Here is a 26,912-nt window from a genome sequence, read left to right on the forward strand (position 1 = left end):
CGGCCGCCGGCAGCTCCCGCTGCTTAGAGCCGGCTCCGGCGCGGCTGAGGAGCCCGGGCGGCCGCGCTCTCCCCGCGGCGGAGCCGCTCAGCCCCAACCCCGCTCGGCGTCGGCGGCGCGCGGCCGGGGGATGGCGAGCCCCGCCGCGCCGGGGCTGCCTCCCGGCCCCAACCTGAACAACAACAACAACCGCGGCGTGAGGAAGTGCGGCTACCTGCGCAAACAGAAGCACGGCCACAAGCGCTTCTTCGTGCTGCGCGGCCCGGGCGGCGGGGAGGAGGCGGGGGGTGCCCGGTTGGAGTACTACGAGAGCGAGAAGAAATGGAGGAACAAGTCCGGGGCGCCCAAGCGGGTGATCGCGCTGGACTCGTGCCTCAACATCAACAAGCGGGCGGACGCCAAGCACAAGTACCTCATCGCCCTCTACACCAAGGACGAGTACTTCGCCGTGGCGGCCGAGAACGAGCAGGAGCAGGAGGGCTGGTACCGCGCCCTCACCGACCTGCTGAGCGAGGGCAAGGCGGCCGCCGGCTCCCCGCACCGCCCCCTGCCCTCGCCCTTCGCCGCGCTGGCCGCCGGCGAGGAGCCCGACTACGGGCTGGTGACGCCGGCCGCCGCCGCCTACCGGGAGGTCTGGCAGGTGACGCTGAAGCCCAAGGGCTTGGGGCAGAGCAAGAACCTCACCGGCGTGCATCGCCTCTGCCTCTCGGCCCGCACCATCGGCTTCGTGCGCCTCAACTGCGAGCTGCCCTCGGTCACGCTGCAGCTCATGAACATCCGCCGCTGCGGCCACTCGGACAGCTTCTTCTTCATCGAGGTGGGCCGTTCGGCCGCCACCGGGCCCGGCGAGCTGTGGATGCAGGCGGACGACTCGGTGGTGGCGCAGAACATCCACGAGACCATCCTGGAGGCTATGAAGGCTCTAAAGGAGCTGTCCGAGTTCCGGCCCCGCAGCAAGAGCCAGTCGTCGTCCTCCTCTTCCTCCGGGGGGGCGGCCGGCGGCGGCGGCCCCTCGGCCACGCACCCCATCACCGTGCCGGGCCGCCGGCACCACCACCTGGTCAACCTGCCGCCCAGCCAGACCGGCCTGCTCCGCCGCTCCCGCACCGACAGCCTGGCCGCCGGCAGCAGGGCCGCGCCGTGCCGGGTGCGGACGGCCAGCGAGGGCGACGGCTGCCGGGTGGGCTCGGCCGCCGGCAGCCCCATGAGCCCCGGCCCCGTGCGGACCCCGCTCAGCCGCTCGCACACGCTGAGCGGCGGCGGAGGGCGGCCGGCGGGGAAGCTGCTGCCGGTGCTGGCCGGGGGCGGGCTGCAGAGCAGCCGCTCCATGTCCATGCCCGCTTCCCACTCACCCCCCTCCGCCACTAGCCCCGTCAGTCTCTCCTCCAGCAGCGGCCTGGGCTCCGAGCCGGCCCACCCGCATCACCCACAGCGCCCGTCCAGCGGCAGCGCCTCGGTGTCCGGCTCGCCCAGCGACGCGGGCTTCATGTCCTTCGACGAGTACGGCTCCAGCCCGGGCGGCGATCCGCGGCCCTTCTCCTCCTCCTCCACCGCCAGCAACCGCAGCAACACGCCCGAGTCGGTGGCCGAAACCCCCCCGGTGCGGGACTCCGGCGGCGGCACCGATCTGTACGGCTACATGGCGATGGAGAGGCCCCCGAGCGGCCGTCTCTGCTACCGGCCCTGCCCCGATGCTGACCGGGGCCACCGCAAGCGGACCTACTCGCTGACCACCCCGTGCCGGCAGCGGCCCGCCCCGCCGCAGGTCTCCTCCGCCTCCCTGGACGAGTACACGCTAATGCGGGCCACCTTCGCCGGCAGCGCCGGCCGCCTCTTCCCCTCCTGCCCGGCCGGGGCTTCCCCCAAAGTCACCTACACCCCGTACCCCGAGGACTACGGGGACATCGAGATCGGCTCGCACCGCAGCTCCGGCGGCAGCAGCACCAACCTGGGGCCGCCGGCAGGGGGGGGAGGAGGAGGAGGCGGGGGCGGAGATGATGATGGCTACATGCCCATGACCCCCGGCGTGGCCGCGGCCCTGGGTCGGGGGGGGCGGGGTGGCGATGACTACATGCCTATGAGCCCCACCAGCGTGTCGGCCCCCAAGCAGATCTTGCAGCCCCGGGCGGGGGTGGGAGGCGGCTCCCCCGGCAACGGGAGCAGCTACAAGACCAGCTCGCCTGGGGAGAGCTCCCCCGACGACAGCGGCTACATGAGGATGTGGTGCGGCTCCAAGCTATCCGTGGAGAGTTCGGACGGGAGGTTGAGCAACGGCGACTACATCAACATGTCCCCTCGGGACCCCCAGCACGGGTCCCAGGCTCCCTCCCTCACCCCCCCGGACTTCTTCTTTGCCCCCGCAGGGCATGGGGCTGGCGAGCCCCCCAAACCCAGCTGCTACTCGTACAGCTCCTTGCCCCGCTCCTACAAGAGCCAGGGTCCGGCTAAGGACTGTGACCAGTACGTGTTCATGAACTCTCCGGGCAGGATGATCCCGGAGGAAGCGGTGTGCGGAGCGACTCCGTCCCCGGCCGGCACCTTCACCCCCTCTAGCCACACGGTGCCTTCGCCCCTGCGGCACAGCCGGACCGAGGGCTTCCTCAGCCAGCGGTGCCAGCGGGCCGTCCGGCCCAGCCGCCTCTCTCTGGAGACCTTGCGGACGATGCTGCCCAGCATGAATGAGCACCCATTGCCTCCCGAGCCCAAGAGCCCCGGGGAATACATCAACATTGACTTCGGGGATGCTGCTGTCTATTCTCCCCCCTCGCTGCCCACCGACAGCCCAGCCTCCTCCCTGGGCTCTGGCACGGGGCAGAGGCGCTCCCCTCTCTCCGACTACATGAACATCGACTTCAGCTCACAGTCACCCTCCCAGTCAGGCACGGTCTCGGTGGGCTCCCTGGAAGCTCTCTCTCCTGGCTCTTCCTCCAGCACCAGCCAGCCCGACGGGCGCTACATGAAGGCGGCTGGGGGGGTGGCCTGTCTGTCCAGCCCATCCGACAGTGGGGATTACACTGAGATGACCTTTGGCATGGCCACTACCCCACCCCAACCCATCGTTCAGAAGCCAGAAAGTGCCCGGGTCACCAGCCCCACGGCCGGGGTGAAGAGGCTCACCCTCTCTGGGGTGGAGGCCTTTATTCTTTCCAGCCCGCCCCCAGACCCCAACCGCGGGGCCAAGGTCATTCGGGCTGACCCCCAGGGGCGCAGGAGGCACAGCTCGGAAACTTTCTCCTCCACCACCACTGTGACCCCCGTGTCCCCCTCCTTTGCACACAACCCCAAAAGGCACAACTCAGCCTCGGTGGAGAACGTGTCCCTCAGGAAAAGCGAAGGCCTGGAGGAGGAGCAGGGCAGCAGCCCCATGTGCCGGGAGACCTCGGCTGGCTTCCAGAACGGCCTCAACTACATCGCTGTTGACTTGGTGGACGGCAGCCTGGCAGGCTGTGACAAAGCCAGGTCGAAAGCCAGGCATGTCCTGAATGGAGGTGTCAACGGAGTTGAGATGAGCGCCTACGCCAGCATAGACTTTCTGTCTCACAACCTGAAAGAAGCAAGCGCTGTGAAAGGTGAGTAGTTACACCAGGTGGTGCTTGGCTGGAGGGGGTTTGTTCCTCATGGGGGGACTGGGTTTTGTGGCAGAGACTCCCATTGCTCTTTCTCCAAAATCTCCTTTCCCAAACACATGCTGTAATCCCCAGTCTTGAAGGAGCTTGCTGCCTCTTTGTATGAGGGAAAAGTTTACTTTGGGGGGATGTTCCTTTGTGTTTAAATTCTGCTGGGCTGCTGTGAGTGTTTACTTCGGGATACCCCAAAGAAGCTGATGTTCATGTTGTTGCCATGGTTGGGTTGTACTTCAGAATTTTCTCATGTAAGATTTCAGAAAGTGTTTGGAAAACGTGGCCAAAATGATTCACATTAATACAGCTTCTAAATATTATTTAACAATGTAAAACGATTGAATTGGGGTGAGGGCATGAGATTACCAAAAAAATCCCTGGCACTCAAGCTAGGGAGGTCAATCCTAACAAAATTAGAAAGGTTATTTCAATATCTCGATTTTGAAATCTCTTATCTCTTGCAAAAGTTGAACAGTAAATCATGGTGAGCGTGGAATGTGAAATTAGAAAACAAAACCAAAAAACTGTCCCCAGATGTCCAGCAGTTGCTGTGTGCCCAGGCTGCCCCACGTGGCGTTGTGCATCTCACTGGGAGCTCACCCCATGGCGGCTGTGCGCGCTCCACTGGGCTGTCTCCGGGGGTGATAGGTGGGTGTTGGGGCACCAATGCTCTGTGTTCAGTGACAAAAGCAAGCCAGCGAAATCTGAAACGAGGGCAGAGGAAGAATGTATGTTTTAATTCTGTAGCTGTTCCTTTGTTGAGGTGCTGGTTTTCCTGCTCTTTTTTTCTTAAAAAGGGAAGAACAAAGAAGCCTCTCGCCCCCCTCCCTCCCCCCCCAAATAGCAACCCGCCTCTTTCTAACAAGCGGGAATTTGTACACAAGTGAACGCTGGCTGGGGAGGGCCCAGAACAGCCAATCTGTCAAGGATTAAAAGTTAATGATGAGGCACCATAGGGATCCTCTTTGCTGTTGCATTTATGCAAGACACGGTACTTTAAACCTGTATGCATATAGAGCTGTAATAGATGTTTATGGGGCTGGCTGGGTGAAACGACGTAGTGCGCAGAAGTGGTTGCTTGGAGGTAAATACGTGTTGCTTCTGCATCTGTACTGCTGACAGAGGCCGTCAATTATGTGCAAAAAGTGACAAGTTTTTAAGAGCCACGCTCGCGATGTTTTTTCCTTCTGTTTTCTTCCTAGCCAGTTGATTTTGAAGAAGAAAATATTTTCTCTTTTGATAGGAAGTACAGGAAGATGGAAAAGATGAGAGCTCCAACGTTGGCAGAGCAAGCGTTGAACCTAATTAACACGAGAGGATTGTTGAATGAGATGGCAAAGTTTTAAAGGATGAACGCTTATTCTGAATGACTTGAAGGGCCAAGGGCAGAGTTTTATTTGGCAGTTGCTTTTGTTTTTGCTGGGGTCATTTTCGGGATTCGTATGTCATGACCTAAAGCGGTGCAGATGCTGCGCGTATGGGTTGCATTGCCCTTTACAAGGCCAGCTTTGAATTCACAGCCCAGGACACTAGCAAGCTATTGTGTGTGTTTCTTTACAAACTGATTTTTTTCACAGAAATAACAGGTTTTCTAGAGCCACCTATGGCCCTAAGTGCAAACCAAGCTGTTGTTGAGAAAGAACTATTTCCACAACAGTCTCCAAACTGCTGACCCCAAGGCAGAGGGGGGAGAGGAGGGGGGAGGGCAGTGGGAGGCAGTGACAGAGAAAACCTGGCATGTGTGGCAGCACTCCCATCAGCTGGGCTGGGAGTGGGAGTGGGGCAGCCGACTGGGGAGCAGAGCTGGGGACTGACTGCTGTCCTCCTGCAAAGTAAACAAAGGGGAAATGCCAGAAACAAGACCATGTTAATTTGGTACATAACGTACAGAGGAGAGGATCTAATTCTATTGTATATTTATCAAAGCGTGGTTATAGACAGATTTTAATATTTAATCTGTATGTGTATTTATTTTCCCTATTTCCTTTAAGCTCATAAATGTAGACCTCATCCAGAAGTGCTCTGGGTAAACTCGTTGAGGTTTAATCTTCACGTAGGAGGCAAAGCTCTCCTCCCACCCTCCTGTTTCCCTGGAAAATGTGTCTGCCTGCTGCGCAGTTGCTGTACTCGGGGATTGCTGTAGCCAATATGAAGCCAGGGTGGTAAGATAAAAGTTGCAAAAGCATCAGTCAGAGTGTTTTGGGTTGTGTATCAAACCCAGGGCTTCATGTGAGCTGTTTGTGGTAAGCAAGCAGGAAAAGCTGTAGCAGGGAACAGTAGAAATGTATCGGGAAAAGACTTGTCAGGGTATGTTGGATCCACTTGTGCAAATTTCCGAGTTTCTCTTTTGGTTTTCATTAGGGTTTCACACTGAAGTTTGTTTACAGAGCTGCTTCTGCCACTGTTAAAACGATTGCTGAGTTTTGTGTATTTAAATTCCAAAAGCTGTGGCTTGGGAGATTGTTAAGACTTCCATATTCTGCAGAGAAATGTAGAGACCATTTAAAGGAAACTATATTTGAGCAAAAGCAAGAGTAAATTGTTATTTTAACAAAGCAGTATTTCAGGTAGATTGGAGAGAATCTATTTTAGTAAAGTAATGGTTTGCATGAGAGATCTATCACATGTAATCAGCGTTGTTTACTGAGCTGTTTGCACTATTTTCAAATTTAGTTTTGGAATATGTATTAAAGTGGTAGGCTTTGCCTCTTTGAACACGGGGGATTTTTCTATGGAGTTCTTAAAACAATGGAGGATCCTTATACGCTTAATAATTGGAACAAGAGAATGGGTCAGATACAGGATATACAAACAAGCTCCTTGTAGTTGCTTTAATAGTAAATTAGTGTAAAGTATATGGAAAAAATCAATTTGAATTCTTCCTTAAGCTCTGTAGCAATCAATGTGTTTTCACATGCATAAATGTTTTGCAGGAAATTATCTGTGTCATTTGAAAGTGGTTGGTTTTCACGTGTAGCTTTTCTCTGCTGCCAGTACCTGACCTCTGCTGTAGCAGTGCTGTATTTCTGGGATTTCTTTCCATGTTGTCCTCTCAAGACAGGAGCAAGCTTGTGCCACCATAATGGCCGTGACAACGGAGAAATCAAAAGGTTGCTTGAAATTATCAGTGCATTTAGTTTTACTGTACTCTGAAAGTGTGTGCGTGCTTAAGAATCTGAGAAATGCTTGCTTTCATCCGATTTGTAAATAAAACAATGATTCTACTGGTCAGTTCAAGCTCTTGTTGGATGTGGATAATTAGCTAGCCTCTTGTTCTGACATTCTGACCACTTTTTTTTGCTGAAAAAAGAAAAAAAATGTATGGCCTGTGTTATGGTTTTATTATTTATAGAGACATTTGGAGTCATTTTCTCATATAGTGTCAGTTATTTATTCCAGTGTATATGACAGGTAACACTCAACAATGAGCTGACTTTTTATGGTGAATCTGAACTCTGTTGAAGTAAAGTGGGAGTTTTGTCTCAGTTTCAGTGGGGTAAAGATTTTACCTTTTATGTGTAATCCTGGAATTAGTAAGTAAAATTCCCATTAAGGTTAGTGACTGTATAATTGGGAATTCTGCATAATTGAGAGCACCGGACTTGGGTGTGTTCTCATTAATTTTGTCTTCTGTTAACAAAATGCTCTGTAACTTTTAAATGCTTATAGAAGTTGGTCTAATTTTCTAAAACTGAACAGATATTATGTATAATGGTGCAAAAAAAAAAAAGGAAAAAAAAAAAAAAAAACAACCCGAGGATTGTTTTCCTCCTGTATTAGTTTTGTTGTCCTAATTAAAGTAATTATCTGTAATGCATCCACGTAAGGTGTTTTTTGATAATAATGAACCTCCCCCTTGTTAATTAGTTCTTACTTTTGTGAGGGTTTTGTGATTGCACCTAAAACAAATAAAGAGCCTATCTTAAGAAATCTCTCCCTGTGTCTTTCTGATGGCATTTCAGATTATTTAAAGCATAACCCTTGTTTCCTTTTTCCTTTGGATTGCTTTGCACAGTGAATTATTAAAATTTTTTCCTATCAAGAATGCCAACTGCCATAAAGTTTTGATTCTGAGAGCAGCGTGAGAATGTTTAATTGTCGCATTTCCAAGACTTGTATTCATTTTTAAGTGACTTCTTAGAAGGACTGAAAGAGCTTTGTGTTATATTAGAAGCCTGCACATCTTTTAAAGTCATCTTTGGGTAAATTAGTTGGAAGTGTAGTATCTTCCCTTGCTGATAAGTTCCTTAAGAACATTGTAGTTAACACCTGAAAGAACTGAGCTACTTTTAACAACTCGCAGAGTTGGCTTTTTAGTTGTATTTTACCGCTTTGAATTAAAAACTTGAGGTTGTCTTTTACTGCCTCTATGAATGCACTTTTTGTCTCTCAGATTGCATTTTACAGGTAACCATACCAAAATGGCTAAGTCTGAACCCAGCAGCGCCATTCGTGGAACAAAACAAACTGAAGCTATCTGAGATTAAATGAAGCCTTTGATATTTTAAATTCTGTTGATTATGTGGATATCAGCTTTTTACAAGCGGAATATTAAGACTTGTAACGTGAATTAGACTTTTATTTTGCTTTATACTCTAAATTATATTTAGCTATACTGTTCTTATAAAGAATGTCATGGTTACTTTGAGTCATTTAAGATAAATTGTTATAGACAGAGTTGAATGGTGGGTTTGTTCTAAAATGCACCGGTACAGTCATTGCTCAAGGCAGAGGAAATGCTTAGGTTGATGATTGCTTCTGATTACTTGATTTCTTTCAAGATAGCTACAGAGACTAACGTTCCCTTGTAACTAAAATGCATAAAGGAATGTTTGAGCAGAAAGAGCATTAGGACATGTTTTATATGGTGGTCTTTGCGTTGTTGTGTATTGGTTGTTTTTTTCTAATGAGGGAATAACATGGGATTCTTTACACTTCATTTACTATCATTTTTAAATAGTGATAATTATACTGGAATGCTGAAGTGGTTTGAAAGTTGAAACACAGCAAGCATCTACACAAAAATTATGCTATCATTATTGTATGTAATGTAACTTTCCTCCCTATTTGTCAGTTCAGTGGCAGCTTAGGCACATTAAGGCATTTTTCTCTATGTATCAGATTTTCTCTAAAGCACTTAGGAAGCACACTTAATATGTTTATTTTCAAAGTAATAAACAGAAATGGCCATAGCTTATTTTTGTTTTAAATTTGCAGAGGGTGTAGTACATTGTTGCAGTGGTTGTCCACTTGTTTTCTCCGTGTCTGTGTGTGTTATGTATTAGTGTAGCAAAGATTGTGAGAGTTTTAACATTACGTTCACAAAATGTGTATAATAACAGTAAAACATGAACACAGTGACTTATTTGATCGATTAGGGTGTGTAATGTTGAGGGTTTCACAGTTCTTTTTGTTACTTCTATGCGCGTTTGCTTAGAAGTGAGCTGCATACACATGGAAATCGGTAGCATCCATTCATTTCTAGTGATACTGCACTGACCCTAAAGTTCAGATGTGTTTTGCATGTATGTGTGTTTGGAGCGCAGTTGTTTTTAAAGTTTCTGTGTGTATGCATGAAGGGGGTCAAGAGTGGCAGTCCTGAAAAGCCACGTTCAGCTGAGTAGTTCCTTGCTGCCAATTGCTGAGAAGACTGCTTTTCCTCCTGGAGCCTGTCCAAAGGACAAGGTTGTTGTTTTTTTGTTTTTGCTTTCACCCTGCTGTTTGTCTCTGCAGCCTGGCTGTGTGCATCTCCTGGTAATCCTCTAGAATCAGCAGAGGTAAACAGCTCCTCTTAGAGAAGTGCTCCTCCCACCTAATGTAGAAACCTACTAGAAGGCAGCGTGAATTTTCCCCTCCACTTGGCTGCACCTCTGTCAGGTATAGAAGAAACCTGGATTTACTGGTTTAGTTCACATTTGTTGTTTCCACACTCCTTTACATTGGATGAATCCTGTAGCTGCAGGATTGCATTTATATTTGCAGCTTAGGCATCGGTATCTGGACTGAAAACTTAGAAAAAAACTAGAAAAAGCACTGAAAGGGTTACATACATCTTTGCAGAGAGTAACTTAAAACAGTGGACTTCAGTGTTAGAGCACTAAGAGGGTAACATCTGGGGCTTACTAAAGGACAGCAGAGGAGTGCCATCTCTGTTAGGCGCTAAGAGCAGCTCACCTGAGGAACAGGCATTGTTACTGGGACTCCTCTGGTAAGTGTGTCTTGGAGGTGTGTGTGTCTGGCAGCTGTGGTGAAGCACAGACCTCCAACACCAGTCAAAGCAAAACTAACACTGTTCAGCATAAATATTTGGTCTGAATGTGAGGGATTCCGTTGGAAGACTATTTTTTTTTAAAACAAGGACAATATTTTGGGTTCTTTTATCTACCCAGTTTTTCATTATTTCCAAATTATCTATTTTGCTTTTCAAATAATCAATTATTCATCAGCAATGACAGCCCCGAGTTATGTATAGGTGTAGCAAAACTAACAGCAATAACAAAAAGCAGGTTTTTTGCACACGCAGTGAAAGGCAACGTGTTTTATAAAAAAGCACACTAGAAGCTGCAGGTGGAGAGGTAATTTCCAAAATACGCATCTTTTTGGCACTGAGTTTGTTTTCTGTCACACTCAGATTTGCTTGTCTCGGTTAAACTCAGAATAAATAAAGAATAAACAACAATCTATCTCTGTCATCGGTTTGCTGACAGAAAAGCCCAAGTGCCAGACCTAAGCCCCTCCTCTAATCGTAGCATCTACGTTGCGGAAGGGGAACATAGTAGCCTGATTCCATAGATTAGTAGTGATTCAGTGTTTTGTTTACATTTTCTCAATCTCTTCAGCGTCCTAGAGGAGAACACTTCCTTCCTGGCAGATGGCAGCCCCAGGGCCATGCACCTGCCACGACAGGCTCTGCGCTCGTAATCTACCCCAGCATCGCTGTTGACAAAAGGCTAATGATGGGAGACTGTCTGCCTGACAGCCTCAACAAAACAGGAGCACATTTGTCCTTCAGCAAGACTCTGAAAGATCTTAGGAAGGACGGTTGGGTGTATACACGAGAATTATCGTGGAATTTAATTTAACCTTCTTCGGAAGCTGCCGTGGTGTGAGACGCTTCTGAGATAATGATATTGCAGAAAGCAAAGGGTGCCTCAAAGAAGGGATTTTCTGTTTCTCTGCTGGAGTGACACCCAACTTCCTATTCCTCAGCTCAGTGCAGATGGTAGGAGCACGTGTGTCATTTAGCCTTCAGTCTTGTGCAGCAAAACCTGCTCCTTGCTGGAAGGGGCGTGGGGTGCTTGCGGGGGGCTCAGTCCTGCGCTGCTTGGAGGGTCCAGGGCTGCTGTTAGCTGTTTATGAATGGTGTGTGCTGCGGTTGCATAATGCATTCATTTTTCAGTCATCTGCCTTCCAGTGTTGCATGTTGTTATTATGTCACTAGGCCAGGATCTCTTCATTTGTCTTTCCTTCACTTGTATGTTTAGGTTAGCCTGCCGTTCTGATTTGAAATACGCATGGGTGACGTTCCTCGCGGACACTACCCAAGGCGAGGGTGTCTTTGAAGTAGGCCAGGATGTTCTTTGCTAAATTTAAAAACTACCCAAATATTACCCAGAGTTTGTAGAGTATTAAGCAGGATTACATGACGCACGGATTAGACATTGTTGAGCAGCTTGTTTTTGTTTGAAGGGGTCAGAAATGGAGGCACTGGGGCTTGAGTGCAATGCCAAACTGGGGAACTTGCCACCACCACAAACAGCAGAAGTTTATTAGAAACAACACGGTGGAAAGTCTTCCAAGATTTTTCAAGTGCTGCTTTAAAAAATGTGTTTGAAACGTGCTCTGGTGATGAGTGTGAGGTATGAAACTCACTGTTCAGTTTGTCTCGATTTCACAGGCAGTTTCAAGTAGATGAAGAATAATGCTGTAAGCAAGACTTGAGGTGAGGACTCAGCTTCTCTGAAGTCAAAGACAAATTATTAAATCCTTCCAGCAGCTGTGGGAAAATCATGTCAATGAAATTAGATCTAAGCAATTTTAGATTTACCTATTGTCTCATGCCTTCTCTGGCAGCATATTATTTAAAAATAATGTTAAAGAGGGTTCTCTATGTCCATTTTAACCCTTCATTAAATTGGTGAATGCTGTCAAGCTAATATGTAGAATGAGAGTTTGAAAGATTTTTCTTCTGGGTCTGGGCTTTCGCTCCCTGAAAGTTACAGACTTGATCGAACAAGATTTTCTTGTGAACATCTTCTGAGGGAAAGTTAGACTTGGCTTTTGCATGGGAGTACTGGGCATGACAGGAAGAGTTGCTGAGGATGGCAAAGTAGTACTGAAGCTGGCTTAGTTTGTTTTCAGGGGTAGAGTAATTGACACTGTACAAAGTTATTCCTAACAACTACCGGTGCTGCATTTTAGCATTATTTATAAGAAGTAGGAGTAGAATTGACATAAACTCTGTTATGTCATGCCAGAAAAAGGTTTATTTGCAAGGGGATTCTGCGACTTGGATCTGAAAGGTAGAGGTGAAATTCATCTCTATGGTAGTTTCTCTAAATTGTGTTACAATATCATTTGTAAACGTTTATAAGAGGGTGGACTTGCATCTTTTCCAATGAAGATTTAATTCCTGAGCAATTTTCTGCCAAAATTAATGAAGCATTGACTATAATAATATTGTCTCTTTAACGTAACAAGAAGAAAAGTTTTGCTTCTGTTGTAATAAACAAGAGCTATTGATTAAAAACTCATGATGACGATAAATATTCAGATTGTTTGTGAACTGCAAAAAATCCCTTTATTATGAGCATTATTTGCAACTAATTGGTCTTGACCTAATAAAACACTGAACATTTACATTTAGAATTGGAATCAAACTTCTAAAGCAGTGCAAGGGTACGTAATTCACTCCATAATGGTCACAGAATTATTGTTCATGACTTTAACAATAGTTACAGGAAATGAGTATGCAAAGAGGCATAAGGGATAGATGGATGATCCTAAAGCACGTAATGCTTCAGGGAATTGGCTGTAAACGTAAAATGGGAGTACTCATGACCTCTTAAACTCAATATTTCCCGCAGTTCCACTTGCAAATATCAGAGAGAGATTCTTGCTTGCACAAATAAGTGCTAGGATGCTGCTGCTTTCTTTTGGAGTTCTACAAGAAATATGATGTATCAAACTCTGTTCTAATCTGTAAATGTCAAACAAAAGTCAAGATAAACCTTTAATTTAACAATGACTGCTGTAATCTAAATAAATAGTGGATTGTGTAGGTTCTAAATAAATAATTTGGTAGTAATCAGTTGTTGAATGTTAGCCAATAGGATGATTTCCAGATATAAATGCACCAGTGTATTTCAGCACTGTAAATGATTTCTAGACCAGGTCCTTTTTATTTTATTTTTTTCCCGTTAGTGCAAACGTTCAAGTGACAATAAACTTAATGCAATGTAAGAGCTGGTAACTTTAGAATAGTGCATCTGTTGTTTTTTTGTTTGTTTATTATCGGGGCTTCAGGGATGATGATGAGGGAACTGGAATTCCTCCCCTATGAAGAAAGGCTGAGAGACCTGGGGCTATTCAGCCTGGAGAAGGCTGAGAGGGGGGGAGATCTTATCAATGTAGTGAGAGAAAGTACTGTAACACTTTATACTCTTCACAATCCTCAGCAAATGGTTTTCTTTTTTGTACTCATACATTGTCTTTTGTAGCTTTACGAGGTGATAACACTTCAGCCATACAGCTTTAAAAACAGTTTTAGAGATATTTAGATGCTTTTCTCTTATTTGACTCAGGCATGTGTTTTGCTTATTTTTAATTTGCTGAAGGACATTTGTTTTTGCTCACGATTTCCACATAACTATATAGTACAGCATGCTTTGTTTCCTTAAATTAAGCATTGGTGAGATGTTAAGATATGTCCCTAGTACTTAGACTCCTAGCAGATGGGAGTCACGGGTCTGGTGCGCTTAGACAAATGCCATTCCTTCAACAGTTCTCTACTTGCTGAAGTTAAGAGGAAAACACTGAGCTCTTCAGATGTTTGATTTGTAGGACAAAAATTTAGATTCTCCATCCCAAGTAGAATGTAGTGTACGCGTCGTGTCCTCAGGTATCTTAGCTCTGATTATGTGAGTATTAAGAACATTTCTTTGTTCAGTATTTCCTGTTAGTTTGGTTTCGGTCCCATTCTCTTTACCGAGTACTGATTTTCAACTGGTCATTTGGAGGAATTTTCCCAAGCACTGTGCTGACAGCTGCCTGAGCAGCCAACTCTTATTCATTGCACTTGGTAGGCAAGCCTCCAGCAAGTTCTGCTCAGTGTGACAGAGTAGCAGGCAAATAAGTCCTTTGTAGTAACCTGTTACATTCTTCTTTGCAATCCTTTATTACTGTTTTTTAATTATGTAAAACCATTGTTTTACTGAATGGTGAAGTGGCTTTATCATACTCAAATTAGTATAGCAGTCTGCGTGTACCTGAGTAAAGCTTTCATTTTCCTTCTGTACTCTAAGAAACAACTCACATTTTTATATGTGTCAAAGAAGGCGTTAAACTCGTTACTTAAGTAAAATAGAAGCAAAGCTAATTCTCACTAAGAAGCAGGAAATACAGTGTGTTTGATATGTGGGAAACTGTTTCCTCATCAGTTTAAAAAACCAAAATGAGCACAGTGCTGACAATAATTATGTTTGGTGTTTTTCAAGTAATCCAGGAGCAGGAAACGCTTGCCCAAATTCTGTGATTTAGTTCAGGAAAAACACTGGGAATACACAGTACCCAGAACAGTACTTGAGACAACTGTGTGGGGCTGGGACACTGAGTGTGGGAATGAACAGCCCTGCCATATGTCTTTGAACCCAATTGCTGTTTCTGTATTGGAACAGATGTTAGTGAAGCTTTTCTTCTGCAGCATAGATATTTGTCTTGAAGTATATGGTGGCACCTACTTTCAAACTTTTCAGCCTCTATAAAGTGGGAATTTTTAATCTTACTTGACAGAGGCTTCTAAGATCTTTCATAGCAGCTATCAGATACTAATAGGGAAGCTTACAGCCATTTCTTTTCTTGCTTCTGAATTGTTTTAGATCCCTTTTTGGACCATTTTCAACCACGTCATATCTTTCTGGAATCACAATAATTAATTCCTTCAAATTAATTTTTTTCAATGTAGTTAAATTAAAAATAGCTGCTGGAATTAAGAACCTCTGATACAGAGTAAGCTGCCAGCCCTACAGTCCATGGACTGTAATTTGTCAAGCTTTATGGAGGAGCCACTCATTTAGAGGCTGTTCGTGCTGGGTTTATTTTACACATGTTTTATGGAATTATTTTTCTTACCTGAGGGAACGTGCCCAAGTCTTGTATCTACTGTATCTACTGTATGGGGATGTGTTCTTGTGGTCTTCTGTCTTAAAAAAGCCAGACTCCTTAGATGTTTATTTTGGGACTTTTCTGATGACTACTAAGGAGGCTGAGAGTCAAACTGGAAAACACTGGTGGAGTTGAGCCTCAGGTTGGTTGGTTGGTTGGTTTTCCCTGTTTGTAAACAGACATCTTGTGACTGCTATGGAAAAGTTTCAATTGGATTGTTCAGCGTAGGCTGGGTAGGACTATTTGCAAGGCAAGGGGGAATATTCTGGAGGATGTAATTTAGCCATTCTTTTCCTAATGTGTTTTGTGGGTTTAAATGTTTCTGAGCTCCTGATGGATGCAAAAGTGTAATTAATAGGCAGAAATATCTTTGCCTGAGGCAACAGAGTGATCACAGGACCCCAAATTCTTCACTGTGGGGAGGTGGAGCTGGCACAAGATTCCCAGAGAAGCTGTGGTGCCCCATCCCTGGAGACGCTCAAGGCCAGGTTGGATGGGGCCCTGGGCAGCCTGAGCTGGGGGGGGGGGGGGGGGGGCAGCTCTGCCCAGGGCACAGGGAGGGGCTGGGTGAGCTTTGAGGTCCCTTGCAACCTGAACAGTTCTGTAATTCTGTGGTTAAATCTTAGGGACCTTAATACATGTGTTCAGAATGAAACTGCTCTGTTTATCCAGTGTTGAAGGTGTCCAATAGGTATGAAATGTCAGTATTCCTGTTTTGGTTTTTTTTCATCTAGCCAGGGTTTTTTGATACACATAGATCTAAGAGGTTTGGACTCCATCTGTAGATATCTCATCAGCAACTTGTTAGGAGTTAAAAAGTCCTCTTAAAATGAGGTTCAAGCTTCCAATAGTAATCACTGGAAAGATATATGTAACTTTAAGGTATATTGGAGAGGCAGGACGAGGCCCATCTTCATGACTGATAGAATCCTTTTGCCTTCCCTGACTATAGAGGGAGCCTACATGCTTAAAGGAAAAGAGACATGTAACTTCTAGAGGGCTGTGGTTTGGTGTCATCAAACTTGCTGTATTAAGGCTATTTAAAACAAAAGCACTTCAAAACAAGACTGCTATTCATATGTATATCCACTGGTACAGCTAAGCAGTCCTGCCTGGCCTGGCCTGTACTCTCTATCATAGTTTATGATGCATTGTGTGTGTTCAGTAAATGTGAAATTAAAAGGGATTTGTGTTTTCTCTAGGTATGCAGCTGCTGCACTGTTGACTGAACACTTTTCAATGCATTTCCTGATCTCAATCACAATACATTAAATATGCAGTGATATCACCTCCTTAGAACTTGGAAATAAACTTGTGCTTTAAAGCTACAGGCATACTGGGGAAAATTCTTGTGGTTTGCGAAGTGTTTCTTCTGCAATCTTCTTTTTGCAGAGAGTATTTCTACAACAGTATCTTAGTTTTTATGAAGTCTCATCTACTGTATGGTAGGGGGTTCCAGTTCATGACTGACATTCTGAAGCGCTCACAACACCAACTTGAGATGTCCTAAGCAGGTTTAGAGAGTTAGGATGCTGGCAATGGGAGAAGATATATGCAGCTCTCTGCTGGAAATGCCCACTGGAGTCTAAGGAAATTCTCTTGTGAGCACTTGTAGGTCTAGAGCCAAACTTTCAGGTGTAATTCATGAAGTGACAACTGTGAGTTTTAATCTTCTTGTTCTGTGATTCTGACGATCTCAAAAAAACACTGCTCTCAGTTATGCAGTCACATAGTCATTATTGCTCTGAGTAGAATGTGTTTGTCAAAATGCTATATGCAAACCTTAAAAAGAAAAGTAAAAAGAAAATTAACCATCGAAGGTTGCCTATAAACATATTTACACATCAATTTATCAGTGAGCCATTAAACAAAAGGATGCAGAGATGCATGTGTGAGAGCACCTGGGAGATGAGGAAAAACCGTAGCTCTTGAGACAGCCAAGTACAGCTTTATGCAAATATGTTCTGAGAGCTCTTGTAATTACAGGAGAAAGAGCCTGATGCTCTGCAGTCAGCAGTGTTGGACATGATTGATACCTATTTTTTGTCTCTTTTTCAGTCTCTGAAGTTTGGAGAAGAGTGCTGGGAAAGCACACTGTGCTTTGAGAACATAATATTTCTCATATTTAAACAAATGTTCTTTTCTTGGGAAAAGTAACATTTTGTACTGCAGGTCTCACTATGGAGAAACAACACAAGTACATGCTGTTTTCTAAGCTGAGATTCATTGTCTGTCTTATTCTTAGCTCTTCCTTAGGGTAAGTGAAACTTGGCGTTCTGCATTTCTTTAGCTACCTTTCTTGAAAGTGAAACTTTAGCATCTGCTGTTTGGTCCTGCAGAGCAAATGAATCCAGGATTGCTTCACTTTGTTTCTGCAGGAAACTTAGGGAGGATTCAAGATGCATGCAGTGGAGCTGGGAACAATCTCATTTATTCTGTACAATCTGTGCTTTTAGAGTGAGAAAGAAAGCAAAATACGAGTAGGACTGAGGAGGCTTGTTCAGCGTCATTGTTGCTTTCACAAGTTATTTTATGACAACTTCTAGTTATTAAACTGGTCTTCTCAGGAGATAAATTTTAAACAACAAAATACTTTTTGAAACAGTTTACTGAGCTTTTTGCCTTTTCTGTCAAACAAAATAGCAGTTAGCCTCCAAATGTGATGTGATGATGGTTAGCCTCTGATGATGGTTATGATGCTGATGTGATTAATATACATTCTTTCCTTTTATATCCTAACATAATACTTGCTTCTATATGCAGTCTATATCAGCTTCAAAAATATATCTTCAGAGCACCATATTGTAAAGGAAGCTGCAGGTACCCTTGTTTGTTTTAAAAGCTAGCTTTATAAGTACAACATAGAAACGCTTTTAATTTTTCTAGCATTTCTCAGGAATGTTAATGCAAGGGAGGATAAATCCAGTCTGTAAATAAGGAATCTAAAGGGCAAGGGTGTTGAAATCAGTGGGGAAGGTACCTTGCAAAATTTGTGAGTTTCATCGTAAGACAGTAACCAATGTGCCAAGTGCATGTGTTGGCTGCAAGCCCACAATCTAAAGATGTTTGTGAGGGCTCAGATTGTTGTCTCTAATGAGGTCACTAGAACTACTTTGATAAACATTATCTTGAAATATGATGATGGCCTATGTGTACCTGAGAAAAGGGTAAGATGCTTTGATCATTCTCTGTGTACTAGAAAGTATTTGTTTAACTTGGGCTCTTTTGGTTCTGAGCAGGAGCGATCTCCTAAATCCCATGTCATTTGTCAAAAAAAAAAAATAGTTCTTGACCCACAACAAAATAAGCTTTTATTTCATACAGCCATCTTCAGAAATATTTCAAAGGCTCAGAAAATTTTAATGCTCATTCACAGAAGGATGTAGTTCCCTTGTGTCTGTGTTGTTATGTGACCCTGACAACAGACTGGACCTGACTATTACTCGTGGCTGGGTGCTGCAAGCAAACTGTTGAGGTCTGTTGTGAGTCAAATTTATCTTTTGCTAGATTTTACTTTGTTTAGAATGTTTTGTTTTCGGTTAGTAGAAAAATGTACTGTGCCTGTGCGTGCGCAGTGCCTTTGCACAACAGAAATACAGAAGCCATAAAGTTTACAGGATGAAGTAGCCTTTGAATAAGGAGACTTTGGCTTTATTAATGAATATATATATTTTTTTAATATGCACACTTGTGTATATTGATGCTTCAATTACTATTTAGATAGAATTAACAGAGGAAAAAGGTTAAGGACTTAACCCAATTTGTGTTACTGTATTAACACCTCTGGGCTACTAGAGAGAGAGTTTTAAAAAAGCAGGAGTGACGTTATATGCAAAAAAGATTAAGAGATGAATTAAAATATGTAGTTATTTAATGATATTCAATAATGATACTTTGGAAGATATGAAATTGAGAAAGCAAACTGTTCTTACTTTGTAGCATCCACCAAAATACATTGGCTCACTTTTCCTTCAGTGTGAAAGGTTCTTACCTGATCTCATGGGAAAAAAAAATAAAACAACTCCTTCAGCATATGAAAAGAACAAATGTCAATTAAGAATAAAAAAAAATACTAAAAAAATTCTTCATATAAACCTCCTGAGAAAAGATTGTTTAAAAAACAAATTAAAGGCACTATATGTATGTCAAATACTGAAAGCCCCCTAGGAAACTATGTTAGAAGGGAATACTTCTTTTGCTCCAGGCTTTTTGATTATTATTTTTTATTATTGTTTTGTCCTAAAAAGAGAACTTGAAGTAAATGGGCAAAATAAAGGAGTGAGCTTTGTTGAGAAGCACTGGACACCTGTAGATGTTTCTTTTCTCACTGAGAATTTCCTTGAGAATGTTAAGTCCACAGCTTCTTGCCTAGCTTCATTTTCTTCTTGTTTATTATTGACCAATTCACAATGAGAACACTGTTGAAAATTTCTGAAAGATTTCTAGAAAAGCACTGTCGGAAATTGAAAACAACCTCTTAAAATGATTTCCTACTCCCGTCAGATGCACGAAGTTGTAGATGAGAGTGTGGCAACAAGGGAAAGTGGTAAGGGCATGACTGTCATACCATGCACGCCCAATTGTTCCTGTTAGCCTTTCCCTGCTCTTTTTCTTCATCCCTTCCCTTCCAAACTACTTAGCAAGAAGCATCATCTCCCTGAACATGGGAAAATCTCGGAGCTGCAAAAGCTAGTTTTAGGGTAACCATCCAGAGAATTTGAAGTCAAGGTGATAAGCCAAAATGTGTTTGTCTCCTTGATAAGCAGTCCTGAAGTCAGTTTGCACAGCAGGCAGATAACTTGACTGTGAAAACTGAAGGATGCTTTTTGTTTTAAAGCATGCCACTCTCTGAAAGGTAAATGTCTTCCTCTAGGAAGGAAGAATGGACCTGTCCCCATATTAACTTTGTACATCAGAAATCTCTTTTGATGCTATATGCCTCAGCTCTATCCTCAATGATGAAGGACAGTATCAGTCTTTCACAGAGGGCCTGGAAGAAGTATTTCTGTTCCCCTAGCTACAACATTTAAATAAGTGGTTAGGGCACTCTTCCACTGCATCCAGTATCTTTCTGGCAGAAGAAAATCACATTTCTCTTTCCCCACTCCCCTAGCCCTTAGCACATCTTAGCCATATATTCTTCAATAGAGTGCTCTCATTCTTTCTTACTGAAGCTGTTATCATGGAATAATTAGATATCTGTTGTAGTGGAAAGAGAGTGAACACAACTTCCCACAATTTACGTGAGTCCTTATCCCTGTTCCCATGAATATTTAAATATTTAATATGAATAATTCTTCAATTTAATCAGTGGAAAAAATTGCTTTTTCTCCCGAACAAGAGAGAAAAGGCATACTTTTCTGTCTTTGAGAGCACTTAACCATTGTGTATTTAGTCATGGAGGTGACCCAGTGGCTTAGAAGAAGCTGTCAGACTTTGGTATTGACTGTTGGTGTCTGAAATGTCAGTCAGGTTCTTGCTAGTGGCTCTAACCTGTAGTGCCGTTCATCTTTCTTTTTTTTCTACTGTTGCCTATATGTATAAGGTCCACCAACAGCATTTCGATGTGTGAGAATTTCTAGCTCTATTTATGAAGGGTCTTTCCTGTCAGACATTGTTACCCTTGCTAATATCTACTGATACGTGTTACAGGAGAGACAAATATACCTTCAAATTGCAAGCTGATCAATGTTTCAGCATATAAGAGGATTAGGTCTTTGCTCCTAAGATGAATAAAAAACCATGCACCTCACAGATTTGGAAACCTTTTGATAACTCTTATTTGTATGAGCTTAGTGTGAAATAAGCCAGGTGAAATGCTGCTTAAAGTGCCTGTTTCTTCTCCTAAACTATAAGGAATGAGTCATTCTAGCTCTTCATAGAGTAGGTCAGAGATGTAGAGGTATGCACTGAGGATACCAGAAGTTAGCTGAGATGGATGTCATCTAGTGTGCACTTTAAGAGCTAGACATGCAAATGTACGTGGTTGTACTGCATCTCTTAAGGTGGAGTTAATAGGTAATTCAACACATTAGTCACCAATCCCTTCCTCCCTTGTCCTTCAACACTTCCAAGGTGGTGAGCATGTTATTTTGCAAAACTCATCTCTAATAAGAAGCTTCAAGCCTCACTTTGTATTCAAAGCAGTGCTGCTAGAATTTGCTCACTGCCATCAGTTTTGTTCTGGGAAGAGCTGCACTCTCTTTGATGTGGCCAAAGAAGCTGTAACAAATCAAACCAACAACCTAATTGAAGCTATGTTTCCAGTGTTCAGGTTTTACATCTGCATTGATAAAGGAGTAGTGTGATGGTCTGCAAGGTGGGAGGCAGTTACAGTTGCTGGTAATGGTCATCAAACTAGAACGTTACTCCTTTTTCCATGATGGCTAAATCCTATACTGGTGAACTGCAGAGTGAGTCTTTGGCTGGCCATCACCAACTGTTCATTTTAGTAGCAAATTTCCTATGTAGTTTCCATATTGGCTTCTTTCTGTCTGAGTCCCCCCTATGAACTTGCCAGTAAAAGGTGAAAGAGACTAAATATTTTTTCTAATGTTTAGTTTTCTCAGAAAAACTTCATTTTGTTCATTTTCATTGAACGTCTTTAAGCACTTGTATACCCAACTTGCAAAAGAGAGGATAACTGAACAAATTTCAGATAGTACTATGTTGAGGTATTTGTGTCTAATTTATTTTATTCTTGATCATGGGATTAAATCACATCTATACAATGTCTGTTGCTCCAAAATTAAGAGGTAGGATTCCAGATGTATTAAATTTATCCTGGAAAAATGAGCATGTCTACTCTCTTAATTTTAAATGCCTATTTTTATTATAATTTATATGGGAAATGTATTTCTGGACCAGCACTTTAGCTATAAATTCATTATAATGACATTTGTAAGCTTAATCCTTTATTTTCCACATAATTACATTTTAATGTTTTAGTTATTCATATTACAAAATCTATAAGAACCTTGACAAAATGATATGAACTACAAATTATATCAAATTCTGAAATCAACTAAGTGTAGCCCTCGCTGTCATCTGCACTTCAACTTAACACTCAGCTGCTAGTGAAATTACGAGTAAAGTAGTTGCTATTCGTGTAATTAGATGGTATCAAATACAAATGACTTTGATTTTGTTAGCAGCTTTGGATAAAAGTTGACACTCGGTATAAATTGTGTGGATTTGTGCATGGATCAGATGAACATTTCAGCCTCCTGTATGTATACTGGGGGGGGGGGGGAACATACTTGCAACTGCTGGCATGCAGGATCTTTTTCAATCTAGTGGTTTTTTTCCTACTTTAAAAGATAAGATCTTTCTCCATGTTCATCATAACGGAACTCAAAATATTATGTTTTTTAACTGTGTCGCTCAAGACAGAAGATTACTAATAAAGCTTATGTTATTAGAGATAACTGGGCCACAACTTTAAAGAAATTTGGTAATTTTCATTATCAGTTCTGAGTAGTCTGCATTGTCCCAGTGCTTGCTTCCCTAAATTCATAAAACAGCAAAAACATATCCACGTAACATTGTGTGCTGTTCCTTTGTGGAATTATGTACTAAAAGGGTACAGCTAAATATGATGAACCATGACTTGTTTAAAAGAAATCATTATTACATAGCCTTTTAAATTTCATAATTTAGCTTGTTTTGTTTGTTTGTTTTGTTTTTGTTTTCTCGTTGAATGTGAAGGCACTTCACTTTGGATTGCTGTTATTTGTGGACTTTGTAATCTGTCAGAGTGTACTGCTTTCCATTTTCCTGTGAAGTGTTATTATGGCAAATGTTTAAGCTCCAATTGAAAGCTTTACTTGTGATGATGACCAAGCCCTGCTTTATTTGGTTAGAGCAGTCTCACTGAATTCCCTGGAAGTACTGGTGGAGACAGATGAGGTCTCCTGTTGTCTTTGCAAGTTTGTTTCTGGGCTTTTTATTGTATATATGTCTCACTAAATTGTTTAATGAGAGTCAGAGCTAGGTAAGGAGTGTCTCATCCTGTGTGTTTTGCAGGTGGGATCTGGGTCCTTGGGCTGTGCCATTGAATGGCCTGGCCCAAAGTCTAGAAACATTCCCTTTGTTGACCTTGGGATTCAGTTATATCAATAGGGTTGCTCTCCTAGGAAAAATTACCAGGATCAGAGCCTCAATTGATGTGGCAGGCAATGTGGGGAGGGGGAACAAAGGGATAAAGCCAGGGAGCTGTTTACCTTGAGTCATGGTTTGGGTCTGTGGCAGTGCTGTGGGCTCCCCTCCCCACACTCTACCCACTTGGATGGTCGCTCTGCCACTTGAATAAATTGACAAGCAAAGAATACCCTGCACAGTGTTGAGCCATCGACCATGTGAATAGCTCTGTCCCTGTGCTTGCCAGCAGAAGAGAATCATTTTTAGGAATTTAGAAAAATTTTATTCATTGCTTACTGAATTTGAAAATAAATAAGCAAAAGAGATATTTAATTGATTAGCTAGTATATTTTCTTCACAGTTTACTTAGCAAATCTTCGAGCATTTGGTTGTTTCCTAGCAATTTGTGTGTGTGTTTATTGTCTGATTTATTCCCCAGAAAGCACTGGTGGAATCAGATGATGTGAAGTAGGTCTGGAAATTCAGCAGCAATTGTAGACTTGTTTTTTTTTAATAAAGCTCAGAATCAAGAGGGAGCTTCAGCATTGAAACAGTGCTGCACTTTGTATTGTGATTTGTACCCAGGGGAATGAGGTTATCAAGTAATATATTTGTGTCCTTCAGGAATTTTGTTTAGTTCCTGGTTACAGACTGTGTACACTTGCAGTGATAGATTTAAGTGCAGTGTTGATCTGGGACTTGAAAAAAGTGGGAGATACTGATGACTGAATTTAACAAAAACAAACAAAAGTGATATTGATGTAATTAAAAAAACAACAACAAACAAAATAATATTTTAGTGTGGAACTCGGAATTAATGCTTGCTAGTAGTCTTCTTGCTATTGTGGGTGTTGCAGAGTAGCACTAGTTATCGTTTCATTAGAGGGGAGGTTTGGGTTAGATATTAGGAGGAGATTCCTTACTCAGAGGGTTGGGAGGCACTGGAATAGGTTGCCCAGAGAAGCTGTGGGTGCCCCATCCCTTGGAGGCACTGAATTTGGGGGGCAGGCTGGATAGGGCCCTGGGCAGAGTAGTTGGGACTAGATGGTCTTTGATATCCCTTCCATCCCAAGCCATTTATAATTACTGAAGATGGCCTTGGGGTTAACTCTGAGGTTATGAACTAGCATTATAGTGTCTTTGGGTGATGTGTTGGTTGCATTCCGGACTGTAAAGCTTAGACCCACAGTCCCCATTGTCCTTTTACAAAACCCTATGAACTAAGCTTGGGGAAGCTTTGAAGCATAGGTTGCCTCACCCACACAGTTTATATCTGGAAAGTACTTATGCTGTAAGAGCAGTGTCAGACTTACTCAAAAATTAACAATCCTCCCTGGTGACCACCATAGGTAGACATCGTGCATGTGCATCCTGATTGCCTGAATAAAAGTCAGAAGAAAGTGTTAAGGCAGCTGTACCTTAAAAGAGGGATCTGTGCTCTCTTCTGAGAGCCACCCATCCTGCCACTTGTTCTCCCACCTAGCCTTGCTGGATGATGGTGATTACTAATCCAGGTGATACAGGGTTGTCTTGTTTTGTTTTTAATTTCCAACTCCACATTTAAAATTTAGAAAACCCACGAGGGTATGGTTTTATGAGATCCTCATCCTTAGTGGTTGGGCTTAACAGTTTGCAAACAGCAAAAGTGAGGAATCTTGCTGTCCTCTCAAGTTTTCTATGTCCTCTTCTTTCCATCTCAGCTCCTATTTCATATTCTGAATTCAAGTAGAACATCCCTTTCAGTTCTACTGGCAGTTTTGAAGCTCCCCTAGTTGCATCATAAACCATCTCAGGTTATTAATTTGGGGAGGGGAAAAAAAAGGCTTTTTTTATGATGTTAGAATGTCTAGAATTGACTTGGCATTATATCGGAAAAGTGGCACCAAATAAATGATAATGGATGTGGGCAGTGAGATGCTTTCTTTTTGTTCTTGGCAAGCTATTAATTCATCTCAACCTGTGTCAGTAAACTAAATCCTAAGTAATATCATCAGTAACTGATCATAGAGCAGCTCCAATTGACTTAGACAGGACTTATTTCTTAAGTAAACCTTAGCTCTGAGAGATTCAATAGCAATTTAGCAATTCTCACATGTATGCCAAGATATGTCAACCTGCGTTTTTTGTATAGACTTGAAGAAGAGTCTTTGTATTGGTTTATCAGAGACTCGTGTAAGATAAAACTTGCACAGACAAGCACTACAGTTATTTTAACTTCCAGGTTCCATGAAGAATTCAGAGTGATCCCAAAGCAAATACTTGTATCCATACAGTTGAAATTAAAGTGTTACAGCTTTTCTAAGTAACAATGTTAGTACCCAAGTGTTCCACATAATTTCAGTTTCTAGGAAAACCTTTGTAACACGTATCCAAACTGAAGTTTTCATTTAACTTGTAAACTTAGGGTAGCAACATACAACAAAATTGCTGTGAATAGACATATTAATAGCAAACATGAGGAATGTAATATTGTAACTTGGGATTGTATGGGGCTGTGCCATATTTGGCACCCTTCAAAACGAAGTATCAGTGTTCTGCTATGTAAAATGCATGGTCTTGGTTTTTTGATTGCATTGCTAATTTCCAAATATTATATCAAACTGGGAAACTTTATGTAATAAACTATATGTTGAAGAGGTTTGATTTTTAATGACCACTTTAACAAACCACCTTTATGTTGTTATTATGACGACATCTCTGTGGCAATGCCACATCCTGTCCATTCCTTCTTTGTGAAACTACTTTAGTTAGTATCTACTTTCTTCAACACCTTTTTCTTACCAACAGTACTGAGTGAAGGTCATAACTTGAACTGGGGGGATTTCATATCAGGTTTTCTGACTGGTTGTGCCTCCCGGGACTTGCTGGCTTGAAGAGCCACAGAGGGGAAGTCCAACACTAAGAACTTGGTGTGGAAAGAGCTCTCTTTGTTCCCTTTGTAAATCCTTACGATGTATGCAAATAGAAAAGCAGTTATTACGTAGCTTTTTTTTTTCCTGTGCAACCCCATTCTGAATAATCTCAGCATGGTATTTTTTGAGTTGTTCTTATCATTTATGTATGATTTTTGTTGCAGCTGTTACTGACTCTGTCTTTTTCCTTTTCAGAGTGAAGGAGTTAGTTTTATCACCATGACCTCAAAGAGTACAACATTCAAAGAAGCTGCTCGGCATATATGGTTTTCTGTTGTTTTGTTCTGTTTGTTTTTTAATTGAAGCTGCTTAAGGTTTACTTTTTGTTGTTGTCATTGTTGGTCTGGACAGTTACTGAACTTTCAAACTGTTGTGGACTAAACCCTACAGCAAATCAGCGAGGAAGGGAAAGCAACCTGCCCAACTCATGTCCTGTCAATGGCATCTACATTATCATTTTGCTGCTGTTTTGACAGAAGTTGAAGATGTTCTTTAGACAGTAGGAACTTTTCTGCCGGCCTCTTTAACTAGTGGCCAATGCCTTCATTTCCTTTTTCTGCAAAGACAAACTGTATTTATCCTTCAACATATTGGGGGATTCTGTGGCACCTGCTGAAGCAGTCAGATCTGGTATTTACTGGCATAATTTCAAGCCTATCACAGTACTACCTACCTCAGTTCAAAGTAAAGCCGGATTTGTGGTGTTGGTGTACGACAGGACCTCCTTTATCTCTATGCTGAGTCTCTCAAGAGCAGTCGCCAGCCTTACTGAACTCGTAACGCATGCAGCTGCTACCTGCTCCTCCATCACAAGCTGTGGTGTCTGATTCTGGGATGGAGCCTGGTGAGGGCACTGGGA

At 43.2% G+C, this 26,912-nt stretch overlaps 1 protein-coding gene across 3 annotated transcripts; it reads left to right on the forward strand.

Annotated features, from left to right (window-relative positions):
* Positions 1 to 26,912, forward strand: IRS2 (insulin receptor substrate 2). Of its 3 annotated transcripts, none has more exons than XM_065741013.1 (2): positions 1 to 3,569; positions 26,249 to 26,912. In XM_065741013.1, exons 1-2 carry the CDS (start codon positions 131 to 133, stop codon positions 26,251 to 26,253), a joined length of 3,444 nt encoding a protein of 1,147 aa, XP_065597085.1. In that variant the 5' UTR covers positions 1 to 130; the 3' UTR covers positions 26,254 to 26,912. The 3 variants fall into 3 exon arrangements, with proteins under 3 accessions (XP_065597085.1, XP_065597083.1, XP_065597084.1); XM_065741011.1 differs by lacking the exon at positions 26,249 to 26,912 and adding an exon at positions 4,864 to 5,390; XM_065741012.1 differs by lacking the exon at positions 26,249 to 26,912 and adding an exon at positions 4,823 to 4,880.

Source organism: Cyrtonyx montezumae, unplaced genomic scaffold (assembly GCF_038088225.1).
Source record: "Cyrtonyx montezumae isolate F1298 unplaced genomic scaffold, pur_monq_1.0 scaffold_3, whole genome shotgun sequence".
Taxonomy (NCBI): Eukaryota; Metazoa; Chordata; class Aves; order Galliformes; family Odontophoridae; genus Cyrtonyx; species Cyrtonyx montezumae.